This window comes from Lepus europaeus, chromosome 13 (assembly GCF_033115175.1).
Source record: "Lepus europaeus isolate LE1 chromosome 13, mLepTim1.pri, whole genome shotgun sequence".
NCBI lineage: Eukaryota > Metazoa > Chordata > Mammalia > Lagomorpha > Leporidae > Lepus > Lepus europaeus.
The window spans coordinates 58,456,454-58,479,445 of record NC_084839.1 but is presented as its reverse complement, the minus strand read 5'-3'; the positions used below and the strand labels follow the sequence as shown (position 1 = coordinate 58,479,445).

Sequence of the window (22,992 nt, the reverse complement as noted above, 5' to 3'; positions counted from 1 at the left end):
TAGCAAAATATACTAGATTGTTCTCAGGAATAACCATAGTGTACTGAAGAGATTTTTAAGAGTTTGATTGAGCTTGTCATTTGAAAAGAAACGTGTTTTTAATTAGAGAATGAAATTTGGGGGGAAAAAATCAAATAATACTATTAGCATCTAACTTTTTTAAAACAACTGTTTAGAGACAGGAGTAAAGCGGTTAAAGAAGTCATATGAGAACAAAACAGGGGCAATCATCTAGCCTAGTGGTCCAGGCACCTGTTAAGACATCCACGTCCCACAATGGAGTGCTTGGGTTCAAATCCCAGCTCTGATTTTTTATTTTTAAGATGTATGTACTTATTGGGGCCGGCATTGTGGGGCAGCATGTTAAGTTTCCACCTGAGACACTGGCATCCCATATGTGCACTGGTTTGAAACCTGGCTTCTCCACTTCTGATCCAACTAATATGCCTGGGTAAGGAGTGGAAGACAGCTCAAGTGCTTGGGCCCCTGCACCCATATCAGAGACCCAGAAGAAGCTTTGGGCTCCTGGCTTTGGCCTGGTACAGACCTGGCTGTTGTGGCCATTGAGGGGAGTGAACAGTGGATGGAAGAGAGATCTCTCTCTTGCTCTCGCTCTCCATCCCTCCTTCCCCTGGACACAAAAAGTACATTTTCTAACACATTTAAAACACATACAAGTTCATTCATGAACAGACCAGAAATGTATAAATTTTCATTTCTGAATCTGTTTTCTTTTTCTTTATTTATTTTTTTGACAGGCAGAGTGGACAGTGAGAGAGAGAGAGAGAGAGAGACAGAGAGAAAGGTCTTCCTTTGCTGTTGGTTCACCCTACAATGGCCGCCGCAGCTGGCGCGCTGCAGCCAGTGCACCACGCTGATCCAATGGCAGGAGCCAGGTGCTTCTCCTGGTCTCCCATGGGGTGCAGGGCCCAAGGACTTGGGCCATCCTCCACTGCACTCCCGGGCCACAGCAGAGAGCTGGCCTGGAAGAGGGGCAACCGGGACAGAATCCGGCGCCCCGACCGGGACTAGAACCTGATGTGCCGGCGCCGCAAGGCGGAGGATTAGCCTAGTGAGCCGCGGTGCCAGCCTCTGAATCTGTTTTCTATGAAGGAAAGCTACTATCCTAAGGGAGAATGTTAAGAGGAGAAAATATGTTACTACTTATTATGACAAGATATGAACTCAGTACATATAGTAGCTGCTTATGTTACAATTCTAGCACAGAGATTTGGGGCTTTTTGTTTTCTTAATTCAAATTTCCAACTCATACCGACCTTTCTACAATTGACCTTTATAAACAATGATCTACAATTTTCTGAGCTTCCTAACTACACAGAAACTAGAATGATAAATGATATATAGCTGTATGACTTTAATCTGTGAAAAAAAATGTGAATTGGAGTGGGCATTTGCCCTAACACTTAAGTCATACTTGGAATACTGCATCCCATATTGGAGAGTCTGTTTTGAGTTCCAGATACTCCACTTCCAAACCAGCATCCTGCTAACATAGATTCTGGCAGCAGATGACAGCTCAAGTACACTGGGTCTGTGCCAGCTACATGGGAGACCCAGATGAAATTCTGGGCTCCTGGCTTCAGCCTAGCCCAGCCCTGGCTGTTGCAGGCACTTGGGGCCAACCAGCAAACAGAAGATCTCTATTTGTCTCTCTCTCTGCCTTCCAACAAAATGAAAATAAAAATTTAGAAAAGAAAACTAAAAGGGGCCGGTGCTGTGGCATTGTAGGCTAATCCTCTGCCTGTAGAGCCGGCATCACATATGGGTGCCAGTTCCTAACCCAACTGCTCCTCTTTTGATCCAGCTCTCTGCTTATGGCCTAGGAAAGCAGTGGAAGATGGGCCCAAGTGCTTGGACCCCTGCATCCACATGGTAGGCCCAGAATTTCCTGGCTCCTGGCTTCAGAATGGCCTAGTTCTGACCACTGCAGCCATCTGGGGAGTAAACCAGATGGAAGACCTTTCTTTTTGTCTCTCCCTCTCTCTGTCTGTAGCTCTGCCTCTCAAATAAATAAATAAAATCTTAAAAAAAAGTATTAAAAATATTATTATATTATCCCATGAAGGTGAAATATGCAAGTGTTCCAATAAGTCACAATCAATGTAACTGATGTTACAACTACTGCAATGTACCTTCTCATGGTATCAAAAGCAGTATTTAAAAATTTCCCTGGGACCAGCGCTGTGGTGTAGCAGGTAAAGCTGCCGTCTCCAGTGCCAGCATCCCATATGGGCACCAGTTCAAGTACCAGCTGCTCAACTTCCAATCCAGCTCTCTGCTATGGCCTGGGAAAGCAGTTGAAGATGGCCCAAGTCTTTGGGCCCTTGAACCCATATGGGAAGACCCAGCTCCTGGCTTTGGATCAGCACAGCTCCAGCCGTTGCGGCCACCTGGGGAGTGAACCAGCGGATGGAAGACCCCTCTCTCTCAGTCTCTCCTCTCTCTCTGTGTAACTCTGACTTTCAAATAAATAAATCTTTAAAAAAAAATTTCCCTTTCAAAATGTGTAGACGTTTTCAAATCTTCTAACTTTGCTTTATACCCAAATCATAGCTATCAATAAAAACATCGTTTTAAAAAATTGCAGACTTTAGGGGTGAGCATTTTGGTCTTCTGGTTAAGATACTACTTGGGATGCCCACATTCCACATCAGAGTGCCTGGGTTCAAATTTCAGTTAGACTCCAGATCCCAGCTTCCTGCGAACATGCACCCTGGGAAGCAGCAGGTAATGGCTCACATTTGAACCCCTGCCATCCACACAGAAATTCTAGAAGGAGTTCTAGGCTTCTGGTTTAAGTCTAGCCTAGGCCCAGCTACTGTGGTAATTTGTGGGAAACACAGTGAATGAGAGATCTAGATCTTTCCCCTACCCCTACCTTTTCCACAAACAAAATAAACAGATAAAAATTGAGGATTTTAACTAAAAGCTTTGAAAGTCCAGAGATTCCAAAATATCAGCAACTAGAATAGTGGTTAGTTAGAATAAGTTTAAGAAAAATCTATTATTTTCTTTTCTTCCAAAGGGAGGGGAGTAATGGTGTATATCCAACTTTAAAAGGTGAGACTGGAATCAGTGAAAAAAAGGTCCTTGTCCTTTCCATATAACCTCTGCATAACCTCTTTAATTCCTGCCCAATTTCCCCTAGCTTGTCCACAGCAAGCCATATTTTTATTATTTTTTTTAAACAAGTGCTTGAGTGTGGAGCCTTAGCAAACTGCCTACCAATCCTCTTTCTTACTCAACCACTGGCTGCGAAAATCATAACCAAAATATAATTTTTAAGAGCTGCAATTTGGCTTGAGATCTTGTATGACCTTTTAATTTTACAGATGTTTAACATCTGAATAACAGAGCCAGACTAGATATCAGGGCTCTTGACTGAATGAATGTTCATCATTTGGCAAGCCTTGCTTCAGGAATATCACACTGGGGACAGTGTTGTGGTACATGCTCAAATACCAAAATCACTTTCTAAAAATCTTGGAAAGGTAAGGAATAATATAATGCACACAAATACATTAAATACTGAAACTCAAATCTCATTGTGCTAAATATGTTAGAACTTATGCCCCAAAACATACAGTTGCTGGCTCATTCTTTTTTCTCTTTCTCTACTTTCCAATCTTTTTCTTCTAAGTTTTTTTTTTTTTTTAATGATAGGCATTTTAATTATACTTTGTTACTATTGGGTAGAGAGAACACTAAAGGCACAGAAATTATAAAACTGCTTCATGTAGAATGAAAGATATATATTATGGTACTCCAAAACATGTGGAAAATGTGTAAAGATCAGTTGGATGCAAAAAAAAAAAATTGGAAATTCATGCATAGTTTTTTCACAATATACATTTCCCATGAGTTTTTGAATACCTCCTCTCATACAGTTTTTGGAACCAAATAAAACTTCCAGCACATATATATCATAATCTATTCTCTCAAGAATATTAGTCATCTTCAATATATTTGAGACATTTCAAAAGTTAATGTCTCAACAAATATGTTACATGTTTGAATAAGTGTCCCTAGCCAAACACATTTTCCCAGTTGCATATGATGCTCCCAATTATACCTAAACAAGTAGATCAATCAGGTCATATGTAATTAAACTAGTAAGGAATTGTTGGATATAGCTATGCTATATTCTATTTATTTTTATTTATTTGAAAGGTAGAGAAAGAGAGTTATAAATGAATAAAAACTAGTCAACAAAAGAAAGAAAATATTAAATTTCTCAACAAGATAAAATTAAAACAAGATGAAACCATCTTTTACCTATTGGATTAGAAACTTAAAATTACACTATTTGTAAAAGTATGGTGAGTCTGGCACTGCCATACATTGCTAACTGTAAGGTGCATGAAGATGAACTTTTTTTAAGATTTATTTATTTATTTGAAAGTCAGAGTTACTCAGAGAGAGAAGGAGAGGCAGAGGGAGAGAGAGAGAGAGGTCTTCCATCCAATGGTTCACTCCCCAATTGGCCACAACGGCCAGAGCTGTAATGATCCGAAGCCAGGAGCCAGGAGCTTCCTCTGGGTGTCCCACACAGGTGCAGGGGTCCAAGGACTTGGGCCATCTTCCACTGCTTTCCCAGGTCATAGCAGAGAGCTGGATCGGAAGTGGAGCAGCAGAGACTTGAGCCAGTGCACATATGGGATGCCAGCACCGCAGGCAGCAGCTTCACCTGCTACACTACAGTCCCAGCCCCAAAGATGAACTTTTTATAAAGCAATTTAGAACATATCACATGCAAAAAGAATGAACTTAGTAATTTACTTTTTTTTAATAAAAAAACTAATAAAATAATAGTGTGCTAATGGAAACACAGAGATGAAACTCTCAGAATCAAAATGAAGTGCTATAAAAGAATTGAAGAATGCTTTTGACAGAATCATCAATAGTCTGGATATTGCCATGGAAAGAATCAGTAAATTGCAAGAAATGTCTATAGAAATATCTAAAACTGAAATGTAAATAGAAAAAAGAATATACAAGGGCTGTGAGACAATTAAAAAGGCATAAATACATAGAATGACAACCTAAGGGAAAAAAAGACAAACAGAAGAAATAGATGAAGCAGTAACAATAGAGATTTCCCCACATTAATGATAGACATCAAACCAAAGATCTAGGTCAAAGAAACCAAGTAGGACAGGGGCCAGCGCTGTAGTGGAGTAGGTAAAGCCACCGCCTGCAATGCCCTCATCCCATATGGGTACAGGTTTGAGTCCCAGCTGCTCCATTTCTGATCCAGCTCTCTGCTATACCCTGGGAAAGCAGTGGAAGACGGCCCAAGTCCTTGGGCCCCTGTAGCCTTGTTGGAGACCTGGAAGAAGCTCCTGGCTCCTGGCTTCGGATCAGTGCAATTCCGGCTGTTGTGGCCATCGGGGGTGTGCACCAGCGGATGGAAGACCTCCCTCTCTCTCTCTGACTCTCCTTCTCTCTCTGTGTAACTCTGACTTTCAACTAAATAATAAATCTTAAGAAAAAAAAAAAAAAAAAGGACAGACATATAAAGAAATCTATACCTAAGCATACCAAAAATTAAAGACAAAGCAAAAATCTTGAAGGAACCCCCAAAAAAACAAAAACATTCATAGAAAGGAACAAGGATAAGAATAACATCTGCCCTCTTTTAAGAAACCATGCAAACAAGAAAGTCGAGTGAAATGGTTAAAGCTTGAATGGTTAAACCTAGAATTCTGTATCTAGTGAAACTGTTCTTTCAAAGTAAAGGAGAATCAGATTTCCTCAGGTAACCAGGCTTTAAAGATTTTGTCACCAGTTGAACTCCCTTGTTAAAAAAAAAAGACACTTAAAATTTCTTCAGAAAGGAAAATTACATGGTTTAAAACTCAGATCTACATAGCAAATTCAATCAACAGTGTATGAAAAGAATTATAAACCATGACCAAGTGGGATTTCTTCTAGGTGTGCAAGCTGTTTCAACATTCAAAATCAATTCTTACAATCCATCTATTAACAGGCTAAAGAAAAGTCACATGATTATATCAACAGATGCAGAAACTGACAAAATCCAATACCAATTCATGGTATTAAAAAACCTCTGGGGGCTGGCATTGTGGCATAGCAGGTAAAGGCGCCACCTGCAACGCCAACATGCCATACGGGTGGCCAATTTGTGTCCTGACTGTTCCACTTCTGATCCAGCTCCCTACTATGGCCTGGGAAAGCAGTGAAAGATGGCCAAGAGCTTGGCAAATGCTTGGGCCCCTGCCACCCACATGGGAGACTTGAAAGAAGCTCCAGGATCCTGGCTTAGACCTGGCCCAGTGCTGACCATTGCGGCCAGCTGTGGAGTCGAAGATCTGTCTCTCTGTCTCTCCCTCTCTCTGTGTAACTCTGACTTTCAAATAAATAGATAGAATCTTAAAAAAAAAAAAAAAAAAAAAAAAAAAAAACCTCTCAGTCAACTAGTAATAGAGGATAACTCCTTAACTTGATAAAGGACATCTACAAAAAATCCTACAGCTAACCCCATACTTAAACCAGCAGATGGATGATCTCTCTGCCTCTCTCTGCCTCTACCTCTCTGTAACTCTTTGAAACAAATATTTTTTTTTAAATGACAACGAATGCTTAAGCTATTTTGTACTTTAGAGTACTCTTCAAATTAAAATCGAACAATTAAGTTTGATTTCTAAATCCATTTACCGTATGAATAAATCCAGTTTCAATTAAGTTTCTTTGACATAGTTTTACTACATGGCTCTCTGCATTTAATGATTTTTTGGAGATGAGAATTAAGAAACTATCAGCATGTGGTAAACAATATTTCAGAATCTTAAGCAAAATGAGTTGGAAGAAGACTAGTAAAACAGAAAAAAAAACAGATTTAAGTGATTAAAATTATACTAAATGTACCCTATAAGCAAAAGGAAATCATGGAAAACCCATTTGAGATGGAAAACTATGATAGTATTACAAAGGACCAGAAGGGGTACTAAAGCATTAGAGGCTCTACCTAAAGCCTACACTACAGGTTCCCAAACTTTCTAGGTTAACAAGTCCCTTCATATACTGGCAATTTTTTTCACGGATTTCCCAAACATCAGGCCAAAAGAAATACATAACCATTCTGTTCATTTAGTTGTCAGGTTAAAACACTTAAGAAGTAAGTAAAACTTTTCAAATCTTAGAATCAGATTGGACATGGCCTCCCTCATTCCCTGATCCACGTAGAGCTTGATGTGATATCTGCTTTTAGTCACAGCAACTGCCAAAAATCTAGCTTTACAAAAATACATCATTGTCAGAAATGTAACAATCTAATTTTAAAACTTAACTAACCCAAGCTAGTAGTCATGTGGTTTCTGACTGTCTCTGCTGTGTTTCAAACTTTTTAAGCATCTCTTGGCATTCACATGAGTTCTCTATAGCGCCTGTGGGCTTCTTGGCACAGTTTAGGAACCATAGGCCTTGGCAAAAGATAACAAAGGTTGAAACCAATAGGCAGTAGCAACAGAAAAATCAAAGTGAGAATAAAGACATACTTGAAAGGAAAAAAATGAGCAGATCCAGTGATGTTTCCTGGAAATGCAATAATGTATCTAAGAAGTTAAGACTTTCCTTTAAAAACAATTCTACCTTTAGCTATCCCTCCACAATCTGTGCTTATATGAAAGAAAACAAAATAGTCTTTTCTGTATGTGAATGAATGAACTGGTTCAAATGTTTAATTTTGACAGCTACATATGCAGCACAGCTGCAATATATTGCTCTTGCTTTTAAACAACAAAAATTACAAAGAAAGAATAAAAGGTAGTTCTAAAACCTAACTTGATGGTCTTAGAATAAAATGACAGATTTGCCAGCACCACCCCACACCTAAGGAATCAGGACCCACAAAGGGGCATGGGCTTCTTTATATTTGCAAAGTAGTCCAGCAATTCTAACAATCCGTGAGTTTGAGAAGCAGTGGTTAAATCAGCACTGTCCAGCCGGCGCTGCGGCTCACTAGGCTAATCCTCCGCCTGTGACGCTGGCACCCCGGGTTCTAGTCCCAGTTGGGGCTCCGGATTCTGTCCTGGTTACTCCTCTTCCAGTTCAGCTCTCTGCTTGTGGCTGGGGAAGGCAGTGGAGGATGGCCCAAGTGCTTGGGCCCTGCACCCACATGGGAGACCAGGAAGAAGTACCTGGTCCCTGGCTTCAGATCGGCACAGTGCACCGGCCGTAGCAGCCATCTGGGGGGTGAACCCACGGAAAAAGGAAGACCTGTCTCTCTGTCTCTCTCACTAACTCTGCCTGTCAAAAAAAATAATCTGCACTGTCCAATAAAAATTTTTGTGATAACAGAAATGTTTGATATTTTTACTGTTAAATAGGGTGTACCCTAACCACATGTGGCTTATAAACATCTGATACATCACTAGTTTGGGGGAAGAACTGGATTTTATTTAAATTTAGATGTAAGTAGCTGCATGTGATTAGGTGCTTTTATACTGGACACCTTGGAACTAGATGATTTATGTTAAACATACATTCTTGTTAAGTTTTCCAAGTTGTACCCTGGTTTAAACTGAATGATCAGAAAACTATGTTCTTTAAGCATATTCTCTCATAATTAATCTTCATAAAAGTCAACATAAATATTCTCTAATTTAACAGTGGTTCTAAGTCATTTGTAGTTGAAGATTTTACTTCGTTTTTTACATAACAGAAATTCTTTTGGAGTAAGTAGCAAGAAAAGTCTCACCAAAAAATTTATGCTTTGTTTGGCCAGAAGGACTGTTGCATGAGCCAGCAAACTTCCCTTCTTCCTTCAATCGCAAGTAAACTCGCAACCAAATCCAGGGTCCAGTGGTAACCGTTGACCACCCTCAAATGCCTACCAATAGGTACTCTCTTCTCTAAAACTATGGCTGTTCTATTTATACCCCTAAATTAGTAAACACAGTGTTATTTTAAATTCTTAAGCTGACAAGCTCTTTTGGACATAGGCAGAATATTAACTTTTAAACTGCTAGCTTCTTTGAGTTAAAGCCAATTTTAATAACTTTCATTTAAAAATTTTAAAATAATAATACTGAGATTAATAAGGTAGGAAATTTTTAATAGCTCAAACTTACCAAAGAAAGTCTTTAGATGTCTATTAGGAAAATTGCCTTAAAATATCCCTGTTAACAGTGATTTGTAAAACAAATAAATAATGACATACTAACAATCACCCTCATTTCACAAACTCAGTTCTACTTATCTCAATAAACATCCAAAGTCCAAATGCAGAATATGAACATTCCTACAGAGCATTCAGTTCAAAACATTTTGTGTAATTTTTCCTTTAGCACACTGGACTATTTTTAAATCATGCAATGAACCACTTCAGTGGCTCTTTTGTTGAAATTTCTCACAAAATTAGCATACATTTGATGCATCAATAGCACATTTCCAGAAATGTCGATTTTTAAGTTCCCTGAGCACTTTAAAAGCAAAACTAATGTGAAATGACATTAAATCATAAGAGTAAAACATCACATAATCTGCTAAAATTTCATTTAAAAATCAACTTTTAAACCAAGACTGAATAACACAATATAAGGAAATTATATACAACAAAAAATACTTTTAAATGATTTAAAAAATCATTTTTTAAAAATCGTGACAGAAAAAAATTGTAAAGAAAAATATACCATAAATATCATAAATTGTCACCACAGGATATATGGTGTCCTATGACATATATGACATAATATGGCATATTATTCTACTTTGGAGTAATTAAATTTCCTTAGCCCTATATTTACTTAAAATAATTATTTTAAAAAGGAAATAAAAGTAAAACCATATGATTTTGTTATAGAAGCAAAAATATAGTTTCTCTCCCCAAAAGCCAAAGTGTGGAGGAGGTTGAATACGGAGAGGCCTAGAGGAAACTTCCTGAGTCTGCCTCGAATTTGAAAACCTGTCTTTAAGTTTCAAATCCCTGGTGGCAAACACCCCAGCCCCAGGGCACTTTTGCCTAACAATCATTAAGGTGGTATAATAGGAGTGGCTAGGACCCTTTTGCATCACATCACCCCACCCCTTGCCCGCATCCGCTCTGTACCATCCGCTCTGTACCTCAGCTATATATACACCTCCCTTTTACAATAAAGTGAGACTCTGCTTCCACTGGGATCCACACCGTGCCTGATTGTCCCCCGGGGTTGGGGAAGGCTGAGTGGCAGGTGGCGCACTTCCCCTCCTCGGTCAAGGCAAGCTGCGGGCAGCCTGCCTAATTCTCCGGCGGTGGCGAGGAACAGTCACCGCACCAAAGTATCATAAAAATAGTAATTTTTTAAAGATTGAGATATACATTTGAAGGCAGAGTTTAGAGATGGGGGGGAAGGAAAGAGAGAGCGATCTTCCATCCACTGGTTTACTCCCCAAACGGCCACCAACAGCCATAGTTTAGCCAGGCAAAAGCCAGGAGCCAGCTTTATCCAGATCTCCCACAGGAATGCAGGGACCCAAGCACTTGGGCCATCTTCCATTGTTTTCCTAGACACATCAGCAAGGAGCTGGATCAGAAGTGTAGCAGCCAGGACTTCAACCAGCGCCCATAACAATGCTAGCTTTGCAGACTGTGGCTTAATCTGCTGCAGCACAACACCGGCCCACAACAAAACACTTTGGTTGGCATGCTCCCTGATTTATACCGGCTCTCTGGTCACTTCAACCTTCATTGTTAGTTCAACTTTTTCTAACATTCTTAAACATTCAGGTTACATTTTCAGTCTTCTTCTTGCCTATATAATACCCCTTCTCTCTAGATCTCATCATTCACTGCTTAAATCACCAAAGATAATAAAACTGTGTAACATTTATTGAGTCCTTACAGTAAGACACTGTTCTAATTCCTTTACAAGGTATGACCTTATTTAATCATCAAAACATTTCTAAACAGAAAACACAATTATAACCTCCATTTTACAAGTGAATTACAAGAGGCAATTTGTCCAAGGTCTCAAAAAAAATGTGTATTTTGTACATGCACAGACTTGAATATACCCCAAAGCTATTCTAAAATTTTTCTATAGTGTCAGAAAACAGGCACAATGAGCTCGTCCATCACTTGCTCTGTTAGACTAGAGTAAGACTAAGCCAGAAGTTGGCATAGAAAAGACAGAAAGATATTAGACTCTAGGTTCCACAAACACTAGCTGCAGTAACTCCAATGTCTTAGGGCATGCTCAGCAAATATTTTCTGTTTTGTTTGTTTCATGAATTTCATTTTATTTATTTAAAAAGCAGTTACAGATAAAGTGGGAGAGACAGAGAGAGACATCTTCCATTTGCTAGTTAACTCCCCAAATGGCCACAACAGCTGGGGCTGGACCAAGCCAAAGTCAGGGGCTTTATCTAGGTCTCCCAAGATGGTGCAGGGGCCCATGCATTCAGGCCATCCTCTGCTGCTTTCCCAGGTGCATTAGCAGGGAGCTGGACCAGAAGTGGAGCAGCCAGGAGTCGAACTGATGTCCATGTGGGATGCTGGCATTGCAGGTGATGGCTTTACCTACAATGTCGGTCCTACTCTCTTTTCTTTTTATTTGAGAGAGCAAAACAGCCCTCCCATCCATTGGTTCACTCTCCAAATGTCTGCAACAGCCAGAGTTGGGCCAGGGCATAAAGTGGGAACCAAGAACACCATCTCGGTCTCCCACTTGGGTGGCAGGAACCCAATTACCTGAGCCATCACTACAGCTCCCAGTGTCTGCATTAGCAGGAAGCCAGAGTCAGGAATCAGAAATCAAATCCAGGTCTTCCAATGTGGGATTAGGGCATGGATATCTTAACCACCAAGTTAACCACCTTCCTAAGCTTTTTCTCACAGACCCATGGTAAATATTTTAAACTCTAGAGCCATGCAATCTAAGTAGCAACTACGGATCTCTGCCATTATAGTGTAAAAGCAACCATAGAGGGCCAGTAATGTGGTACAGCGGGTTAAAGCCCCAGCATACAGCAGGCATCCCATTTGGGCACCAGTTTGAGTCCTGGATGCTCCACTTCCAATCCAGCTCCCAGCTAATGTGCCTAGAAAAGCAACAGAGGATGGCCCAAGTCCTTGGGCCCCTGCACCCATGTGGGAAACCCCGCAAGAAACTCCTGGCACCTGGTTTCGGACTGGCTCAGCTCCAGCTGAGTGAACCAGCAGATGGAAGACCTCTCTGTATCTCTGTCTCTACCTCTGTAACTGTCTTTCAAATAAAAAAAAAAAAATCTTCAAAAAAAAGCAACCAGATATATGTGAACAAATGGACATAAATTCCAATAAAACTTCATTTGCAAGAGACAGCTCCTGTATCAGAGAAGTTTATTACCTTTTGATCTCGAGGCATAATGAGTCACATGAGGAAGCACTTATGATATAACCCCAGCAATATCACTCTTAACTCTCCTATTTGCAATTATCTATATCCCTGCCCTACCTCTCCCCTCATACATTAAAATTTAGCACCTGACTCTCTGTATTAAACATTTCTCCTCTCATTACTCTTGACAACTTTAAGGATCACAAAAATAATCTGTTCCACATGTTACTCTCTAAATTCCTCAATCATTCTCTTCACTTCCAAAAATCTTTTCCTCTACCCTTGTGGAAGGATTTAGAGTACCGGGAAGTGAAATTCAAATGCAGGAAGAAATTTTACTTAAATAAATTTATTTTCGGAGAAGGTATTTGACATAGCAGTTAAGATCCCACTTGGGACACCTGCATCCCATATTGGAGTGCTTGGGTTCAAGTCCTGGCTCTACTCCCAATTCCAGCTTCCTAATAATGCACACCTTGAAAGGCAGCAGCAGGTGATGGCTCAAGTAGTTGGGGCCCCCCACCCATATGGGACACTCAGATTGAGTTCCCAGCTCACATAATCGACCTGGTAGAGCCCCAGCTGTTGAGGGCATTTGGGAAATTAATCAGAGGAAGGAAGATACTTCTCTGTGCTTCTCTGACTTTCAAATAAAATGAAAATAAATACTTTTTAAAATCAATATTAGCCAAATCCAGCTCTACCTATTCCATAACAATATCCAAGCACTAAATACAGCTGGATTAAAATATGCAAACTTGCTGGTTTGCATTCACTTTAAATTTATGGCCTCAGCACTACCCAACAATCCTCTATTTCTCTAGTCAGTTCATTCTCATTTTGACAGTTTCATACCTCCTCTCATTTCAATCCTTCAACAACTCATTACCTTCCTCTCAGCTGATAACCTCCAATATTATTTCCCTGAAAAAACAAAGCAACAACATAGAAGCCAACATCCTCCCTCCCCAAACCTATAAACTTCTCTACCCATGTTCTTCGCTTTCTCTCCTTGTAATAATAAAATATCCCTGCTTCTACCTAAGTTCTACCTTCAAACTTGTGTACTGAATATTTTTCTGTTTCTCTCACTTAAATACTTTTCTAAGGTTACCTTCTTACCACATCATCAGTTTTTCCTTTCCTACCAACTATTCCATCAGCATTCAGCATTCAAACATAAGCAATATCTGCCATGCGAAAAAAAAAAAAAATATATAGAACTCTTGTCCCTCTCCAGTTATTACCTAGTTTTCTGCTTTGTAGCAAAATTCTCCATGAAAATCACCTGTACTCACTCTTGCCACCTCCTTTCCTCTAACCTAATCTACTCAAGCTTTCAACCCCAATACCCTACTGAAACCTTTTCTCAACGTCATCAGCTCTTTCCATCTTGCCAAACCCAACAGTTATCTTGCTCAATCTCTCAACAGTTTTTGACATGGCCAAACACTCCCCTCTTGGTTCTTTTTGAACTTAGTTTCTTGGAAAACACACTATCCTAAATTTTCCTTTTATCTCACTACTATTTGTTTTCAGTCTTTGCTAGCTCCTCCTCTAACTGGCCCCCTCTACTTGTTGAAGTATCTCACGGATGAGTCCTCAATCTTCTTCTCATTCTGAGTGCCAGAGGAAATTTCCTATAGTCCCATGGTTATAAACACCACCTACATACTAAGAGGTTCAAGCCTCTTGTCTCACCTGAGCTGGAGAGTTGTATAATTACCTGCTCAATTAAGATCTCCATCCAGATGTTCTAAACCTTCAGAAAAGCAAAATAGAATTCCTGATTTCTCCCTTACATCAAACTCTTTCCTTTCCCAAATGTCATCCCTGTAATTAGTATTACATTCACCTATTGCTCAGGCCAAAAACCTAGTCATTATTCATCCATCTCTTACTTTACATATTAACTAATCCATCAGTAAATTTTCTCAGATATACCTTCAAAAAATTTATTTTCCAGTTACATGAGTACATACATTTGACAAAACTCACTGAATTGTGCATTTAAACTGTATGCATTTTATTGTATGCAAAGGTTACATCTTGATAAATTATGGAAGGGGTGCTAGATGTGTGGGCACATTAACTACACACATCTAACCATTTCCCACTACCTACCAAGTCCTACTTGGACTACCACATAGCTTCCTAACTGGTACCCCTGTTTCCACTTTTACTCATGACAGCCCATAGCCACAAAGTTCCTAGAATAATCTTTTAAAATTTTAAGCAAATTATATAACTTCTCTGCTCAAATCCCTCCAATGGCTTCTCATTATTCTTAGAATTCAAAAGCCCTTACGTGATGTATTCCCAGCAAACATTCAGACCTCACCTCTTATCACTTTATAAAAGGTCACTGTGTTCTAGACATACTGGGCCTTCCAGATGCTTTCAAAACACACCAAGCTTGTTTCTAATTAATTCTTTTTTAAAATTTTTATTTCAAAAATTCTTTACATTAACTAACGTACCTCTACATCATTCCATTAGATGGTCAACAAAGAAATGCTTGCTTAAGCCACCTAAAGAAGTAGATCTGAAATGAATACTCCTTAATGTAATTTGGCTTTTATAAATTCAAGTTAACAATTAAAGTGGATATAACCTTCTAATGTCCAGTTGGAAAACTAAACCAGGATCAGTTACAGAGAGCCTGGAACATCAGATTAAGGAGTTCATATTTAATCTAACAGGCTAACATCACGAAAGTCCTGGGAAGAGCTACTCTTTTTGCTTTTCAAATCCTGAGACCACGAGGTTCATAAATATATGCAGAATACTCAAGGAAATGAGTAACTTTAACCTCTAGAGTTTTGAACTACTGAGTTGAGTATTATCTATCTAGAATATAAATTATAATTAAAATTTTAAATTCAAACAAGAAATAGTAATTCCCATAGAATATAGAAAAATCAAATGAAATTTTTGACTTGAGAAAAATTTATAGCTCCTTTAATTTTAGTCTTAACATAACTAAGAATCAAATGGAAGACATGATAAAACACATCGATAAAATATGTTCACATATGCAGATAATGGAAACACATACATGCAGAATATAATACATGCTCATACATAAAACGCTTCATATCATATATTAGACAGTGCTTACTAGAATTTTATTCTGCAACCTAAACTGTCATTTTCATAACCACAATTATCCAACTTTCAAGTTTTTTTAAACATCTGTATAAACATTGAGACTGCTTATACAGTCTGAAGAAGACTTCTGTCTGAAATCTAAAGACCTGCCAGTGCCAAAAGAATGGACAGAAAGTAAACCAACAGAAAAATGACAGCACAGTCTCTTTCAAACTCATCTCAAGTTACCAATCTTACTATTTTGCCAACAACACCATCAGTTAAACCAACACCAATTAAATGATTCGGGAACAGCAATAAGAGTAGAAGAGTAAAACTCCTATTATTCCATATATTCTACAGTGTCTTTATGTGACAATAAAGAATAAAGAGGAATAGGACCTAATGATATATTGTCCCTCTCTCCAATAAAACTTATTCTAGTTTTCATTCCTGACCTAAGTTCTAGAAGCATTAGACTCTGAAAGCACAAAAAAGTGAATGCACTGAACTACAGAAACACACTCTATGAGCCAAGACAAAGGCAAAGTTTTATATATAAATTATATATTTATATACATGTTGTTATATAGAAACTTACATATATGAAAAGTTTGAAAAAACAGAAATCCCACACCCTCTAATTGTAGTATCCATCCTTTGATCAAGGGAAAGGTACTCTGAATTTACTCCTAGTCTACATCTAAAAAGGATGAGCTACTTAAACTCATCCTGTTATCTGTTATGTCCAGGCTCATCATGTATGGCCATGACAGAACATGAGAAATGTTACTCCTCTCCTTAACAACACAAATAACATATTCTGTCTTGGAAAACACACACTTTAATCCCACTACCCTCTTCTAACAACACACTACACCTTTCCTGAGTCCCATTCTATCTACCATCTTCAAAGCCATGTGGAAATCACATGGCTTTAATACATTTTATCTCAGTGTCAAGGATACTTGATAAAATTGAAAACATGATTTTAAATTACTGATTCTTAAACTTTAAAAAGTTTTGTTAAAATACAGGTTCTGATTCAGTAGGTCTAGTTTCCACATTGTTTCAAATGCTCACAGTTCTCAGAAAACATTAAAAATAACAGGTTTCTAAAAGGCAACAGCACCTATATACACAGGTTACCTGCAAAGGCACAATCTCAGTAAAATACTTTTTTTATTCCTTTTTCTCTAATTTATACCAGCTCTAATTTCTCATTCTCTCAACACTTGTAATTTATCTTCAGTGCTATCACTGATGCCTTCCTTTTATTCAATCAGCATCTCTTAATTTCCTTCCTCTCCTTTCACTCTTCCATACTCTAAAAGTAATACCTAAAATGTAAAAGTAGCTGATTAAAAAATATTTACTATATGTTCAAATTTATTTTTATTCTTATATCCTTTAAACAGATACTAATTCAGGAAAGACATATCCAATAATTTAAGACTTTGTGCAAGGATCAAAATGAGAAACAAACAAACAAACAACAAAAAAGAAGAGTGTAGGATCTAGGATATAAGTGTAGAAATTGAGCCTAATTTGTATCCATCACAAGAACCCTAAGAGCAAAACCAGGCAAAAAGACTATTAACTAAAAGGCATTACACCAAATTTTTATAAAAGAAAAATATTTTAAAGCTCTACAGAAGAATTCACAGCCGGCGCCGCGGCTTAACAGGCTAATCCTCCACCTTGCAGCGCCGGTACACCGGGTTCTAGTCCCAGTTGGGGAGCCGGATTCTATCCCGGTTGCCCCTCTTCCAGGCCAGCTCTCTGCTATGGCCCAGGAAGGCAGTGGAGGATGGCCCAAGTCCTTGGGCCCTGCACCCGCATGGGAGACCAGGAGAAGCACCTGGTTCCTGGCTTCAGATCAGCGAGATGCGCCGGCCGCAGCGGCCATTGGAGGGTGAACCAGTGGCAAAAAGGAAGACCTTTCTCTCTGTCTCTCTCTCTCTCTCACTATCCACTCTGCCTGTCAAAAAAAAAAAAAAGAATTCACGTAAAAATGAAAATTCAACACCTCAAACAAATCCGTTACTGTTTGGGCACTATTACTTTGTTAGCTTTAGACTATAATTTTAAATGAGTACAAGAAAAAAATTCAAAATATTTAGAAATACATGTCTGAAAATTCTAGAACATCCCAAATTTTCTAGTGTTAAGTCCAGATCCTATCATAAGATCCAATTTAATAGGTGTACCATAATGGCCATTTCTGAAAGTAATCAAGCCAAATTTTTCACTGTTGTTTTCACCTTGAGATACATTAATAGTAACTTAAATACCACTGAAAGGGAAAAAACATTCCAGGGGTGCTTCAAACTGGATGGAAGAAACTCATTTTGTAACTGAAGAATCACCTAATGTGCTCTATTTCCCTTAAGAAAAGAAATTCAAATTTAATCATCTTAAAGTTGATCCTCCCAGTATACTGCCAAGAAATATTTGTTAAAGACTTTCCGCAAGTATTCCTACCTTAGTTGTACTTAGTTAGGCAGAAACTTGGGTATCAATCTAGATCTCTCCTCCTCCTTCAACCTCCCAAGACTCCTAATTGGAAAGATTACCAAGCCCCATCCATTTTGTGTTCTAAGTGACCCTACAGTCAATTCTTTCCATTCCTTCTGCCTCTGCCCATTCCAAGCCTTTTTTCTCAACTTCTGGATGAAAACAACTATCCTAACATCACTACCTACAGTCACCCTTTCCACTATGATCCTTACTCCACATTATTGTCCTGGTAGACTCCCAAAAGGAAACCTAATGTTTCTTTTGCTCAAAAACATTTACCATGTCTCTATTACCCACAAAATAAAGCCCAAGCAATTTATATCAGCACTTCAGTTTCCAAAATTTGAGTACTCCCTGCCTCTCAAACTTCATATACCAGTGTACTCCCCTCATGTTATTAAGCCCAATGATATCCAGCAACACTGCTTGAATTTCCAGTACACCCGTGGGTTGCTTCAATCTAGCATGTCCTTCACATCTTAGGATCCCTTTGGCTTCCTGAAATACTAGTAATAATCTTTCAAAACCTTTTGAGATCCCAGGAAGACAGCTCAAGACTCCGTCTTCTATCCTTAAAGAGTTCATTATTTTCTACCCTGTCAACTTTGTCCATAATAATAGCATTTACTGGGCATTTACTATGTCCCTGACACTGTTCTAAGCATTTTCCTGTATTAAGTAACTTAACCATCACAATTACCCTTCCTGTGATATGGTACCACTATTACTTTAGTGGATATGGAAACTGAATCACAGAGAACTTAAATAATCTGACCCAAGGATACCTAACTGGATGGAGAATGATTAAAATCCCTACATCATACATATTTATATTATTGCACCTATCACAGTGAGTTTATTTATTTGACTGTGATTAGTGTAGACTGTAAGCTCCTTGAGGGTGGAGATGTCATATTCAACTCTAAATCCACACTGCCTGCTATAAGGTAGGTAATCAATGCAGGCAGTTCTTGAATTGATTTTAAGATAACATTCTTAACAAGTTTAATAGAAAAGCATTATGAAATTAGCTTCCAAATAAATTAGCAAATTTGCTATAAAAGTTCTAGAATATAGCAAACTTTTTTCATATAATAAAAGAGAGGTTATTACAGACGTAATATTATAGTACTTGTAGACAATGAAATCAACTTATTTTGCAGTAATACTGCTTAATCACTGCAATAAATGAAAACCCAAAGGACCTTTTGCTTAAGATCAACTCTTTTTTTCTCTCAGTAAACAAAAATTCTTGTTGCTTATCATGCAGGACAATCAAAAGAAAGCCCTAAATTTACTCTGTCTCAAGTAGAAAAAAAGCAAATCACAGACCAGTACTACTAATTGCTTCCTTACATCCGGCCAAGAAATGTATCCCATTAGGCAATTAAAATAAAATACAGCTGCCTAAGTATTTAAAAAAAGAATTTGTAAGGTTGTGTGGAATGGCATTTCATCATCCAAATAATGAAAATTTCTTTATCTTGAGCAAAGAATGCTGAATTTCTAATTTTGATTACCACCACCCGACAAGACTGTAAACTTCTGCATTAAAATCCTATTAAAACACATACATATGTCAAAACCATATTTCCATCATGCAAATACTATAACAGTCCAATAGTCATTCTTTGGGTCTCCTTAAAATTCTAAAACTCAGTTATTCTAAAACTAATGCTGACTGACTTCAAGACCAAATCAGTCCTCTGAACCAAAGTGAAGTGTAGTAACTGAAACCAACAGGGACAGTACCAGTAGCAAGAGTGCACACCATAGTACCTGTTAGAGTACGCTGCACCCGCCCAACTTCTACACACTTGTGTACTACAGGAAGACAAATCTGCTATCAGAAGACTCATAGTGTAGGCCACAGAGGGTATGGGCTGCACAACAGCCAACTCTACACCCAGGCACATCTTACCATTTCTTTGTACATTCGACCATCAGCTCCTGGTAGGAGGCCACAAACTGGAACTTGGATGCATGTTTTCCCACACGCTGCAGTCTCTTCCAAACTGAAGCCATGACGATCAGTCAATACACTGGAGCAGTTCTGGGTTAGCAACACAGCAGCTTTAGTAAAGCAGAGGGTCCAAAGCAAAGGAGCTTTGCGTGTATGTTTTTCTGTAGTTAAAAAAACTAAACTAGAACTTGAAATGATGTTTGGGGTTCATAAGTCTTCTCCCTGTTTCACAGGGTAGATCCCATCTTAGATGAAAGGCCCAGTCAAGAACAGGATGATACACATGACAGGATGAGTGAGAGGAGGTTCCCTCATGGAGACATCACCATGCCACCTCAGGGGCTATATGACGTGTATTCTGGAGGGCTGAAAAGCAAAACAAAGACAAAAAGAGAAAGAATATGAGGAGAGCAGCATGAAGTGACTAACCACCCGTGTTAGATAACGCTGCAGCCGACCACCTCAGTTCTCTGCATGTTTCTCAAACAATGAAACAAAACACAGATCTCAAAAGCCAGGAACATCAAGGATGTAAGATACCAAGGAAGAAATTACAATTCACGCCGAGGACGTGGAGCACCACCTCAACAACCACCGAGAGACACGAGTCGGGGCCCGACCTTCCCCTCCCAGCATCACAGAAGGACGAGCAGAGCGGGAAAGTCTAGGCAAGCTGTTTCATCTCCACCGCCAGTCAGAGGGAGGAGTGCAGTATTTTTAAATAAACTTTGTTTTTCAGCAGCCGATTAATTGCCCCGAGTCCTAGAATATGTGCTTAGAACAAACTGAGGCGAGAGGAGGAGTGCTGTTGTTCGGTCGGAGGGGGAAATGGATGGGGAACGCGGAGTGGAGGGAAATCTCAAGGCTGCGGGAGAGCAATGTCCCGGCTCCAGGCCACTTGGACTCTCCTTCGCCTTCGCTGCCAACCGGAGGGAAACGAAAACTCCTGCCTGGACGTGAAGCAATGACCAGCGGGGCAAGCGGACAGCGCGGGGCGCGGTGCCTCCCTCCCCCATTCTCCCGGGAACAGTCCGCCGGAGCCTCCTCTCCTCAGGCACAGAGCCCAAACCCCTGACCCCCAGCAGCGGCAGGCGGTGGCCCGCCGCGGTCCCTGTCACCCAGAAGATGCCAGAAGACCCCAGCCCAGTCCCCGAGCCCCAGCCCCTCCGGTCCTCCACTCCCGCCTCCTCCTCACACCTCTAATCCCGCTGTCGAGCTGAGTCTGGCCCCGTTCCCTCCTCAGAGCCGCTCCTTCGTCGCCGCCGCAGCAGCAGCCGCCGCCGCCGCCACCGAGTCCTCCATCCCTGCCGGAGCCACATGGAACAGCCAAGCCAGCCGCGGCGCTCGAGGGAGCCGGGGTCTGCAGCCCCTCAGGCGGACGGCGCCCCTCACGCCCGCCCCCTCCCTGACAGATCGCCCTGCGACCGTCCCCCACCCTACCGAACCCTGCCAGAGCCGCCGCTCAGCGCCCAGCACCCCCTCCCCCGCCTTCCTCCTCCGCCACCATCATTACCTCCCCCGCCGCACCTCTCACACTAACCCTACCCACGGCAGCTCAACCTCCGTCCGCCCAGCCGCCATTGGCCAGGCGCCGCGCGTGCCCCGCCCACCTTGGCGGCCGGGCCTTAGCGAAGCTGGGACGCCTCATTGGCAGATCCGTGTGCCCATTCCAAGGGCTCCACCCCCTAGCTCCGGGTGGGGGGTGTTTTCCCTCAGCCGAAACGCGGCACAAGGTCTACCCTTCTTTTTAAAAAAAACTGGAACCCTCTAAGGACGATCCCGCCCATGCCTCTGATTGGCTTGGAGAGAACCGCGATAGGCGGGAGGAGCAAGAAGTGTTTATGGTGAACTAGAGGGTGATTGCAGAAGGTGAATGTCCATCAAAGGCGCGGCTGGTGCGGGGCGGGGTTTCTGGCTCCGTTCGTTGATAGCAGAGCTGCGGACTGGCTTTTAGCCGCTATGGGCCCTGCGGTTGCTGTTGCCCTCTCTCCAGCTGTCTTATCCCCGCCCTAGGACCTGGGCGCGCCCTCTCTGCCGCTAGCATCTAGGGTTTTTGCTCATACAACCTTTTTTTGTTTGTTTTTAAATCCGATTTCTCCTGGGGTTATATCCCTGACAAATGAAGTGATGACCCTGCCAGGCCCCACGCCCAGCGTTCAGTCAAATGGTCCTCAGCGGGATTCAATAAGCTGAGCTAAACACAAAATGTATTGAGTACAATTTCTGCTTGTTCTTATTCTTCAGCATCTCTTAAATCTTGGTTTCTTATCTTCGGTGTCGGTCTCTTTTTTTTTTCCCTCCCTGGTAAGAACTGTGGACGCATTTGGGAGTGGCTGGCATAAGAAAACAGTGGTTAAAGGCAAGGAGAGAATGAAATAACCTAAAGACAGAGCAGGGGCGCTTAACCTTGTTAAAAGAGCCAAGGATTCTCTTGGGAATGGGAAAGCGACAGACATTTTCCCAAGGTAGAGAAAATGTGCTATCATAAATCACAAACATTTGCTTTCAGTTTTAGGTGGTTCACAGGCTTGTGTTGTAAAGAGGACAACAAACGAAATTTCAGGGGAATCCTAACATTTAAGGAGCATGCAGAGTAAAATGATGAAGAGACTGAAAACAAATGGTCAGGAAATAAGAACAACCAACAAGCAATGGGCAAATGTTTTGGAAAAAAAGAGAGGTAACATATGAAAAGAAAACAGGCATCATAAGCCCCGGAAACAGTTAAGGGTCATTCTTCATCTTACTAAAGTCGGACAGCAAAGTGCTGGACAAACTAGCTTGAAAGCTTTTAGGGCCTAGGGAAGGATTCTTTGAGAGACAGGAAGGGAGGGTAGTGTTAGGTGAGAAATGGGAATATCTATAGACACTGAAGGGCACAGGAAAGTGGAGAGAGAGTATTGAAGAATCAGGTGGAGACAGATGGACGGCTTGAATCCAGTATCTAATTTTATTTCCATTTTCAATGAAGAAAATGATCTAATGATACCATAAGAACACTGTGCATTTTACAAAAGGGGAGGGGACACAGTTATTGCTTATTTTGTATAGTCTTATTTCTAAAATACTAAGATAACCTTA

At 40.4% G+C, this 22,992-nt stretch overlaps 1 protein-coding gene across 4 annotated transcripts in view; it reads right to left on the bottom strand.

Moving 5' to 3' along the window:
- The window catches only part of EHBP1 (EH domain binding protein 1), a 378,411-nt gene extending 356,934 nt beyond the window's left edge, over positions 1–21,477 (bottom strand). For 2 of the 4 annotated variants that reach the window (XM_062209514.1, XM_062209518.1), the window contains exons 1-2: positions 21,109–21,290; positions 19,870–20,277 (exon numbers count right to left, since the gene is read on the bottom strand). In XM_062209514.1, coding sequence (XP_062065498.1) covers positions 19,870–19,973 — 104 coding nt within the window. In that variant the 5' untranslated portion in view covers positions 19,974–20,277; positions 21,109–21,290. Of the gene's footprint in view, positions 1–19,869; positions 20,278–21,108; positions 21,291–21,424 lie in introns of those variants that run through there. The other 2 variants (XM_062209516.1, XM_062209517.1) reach the window with 2 other exon arrangements.
- Positions 21,478–22,992: the final 1,515 nt, after the last annotated feature.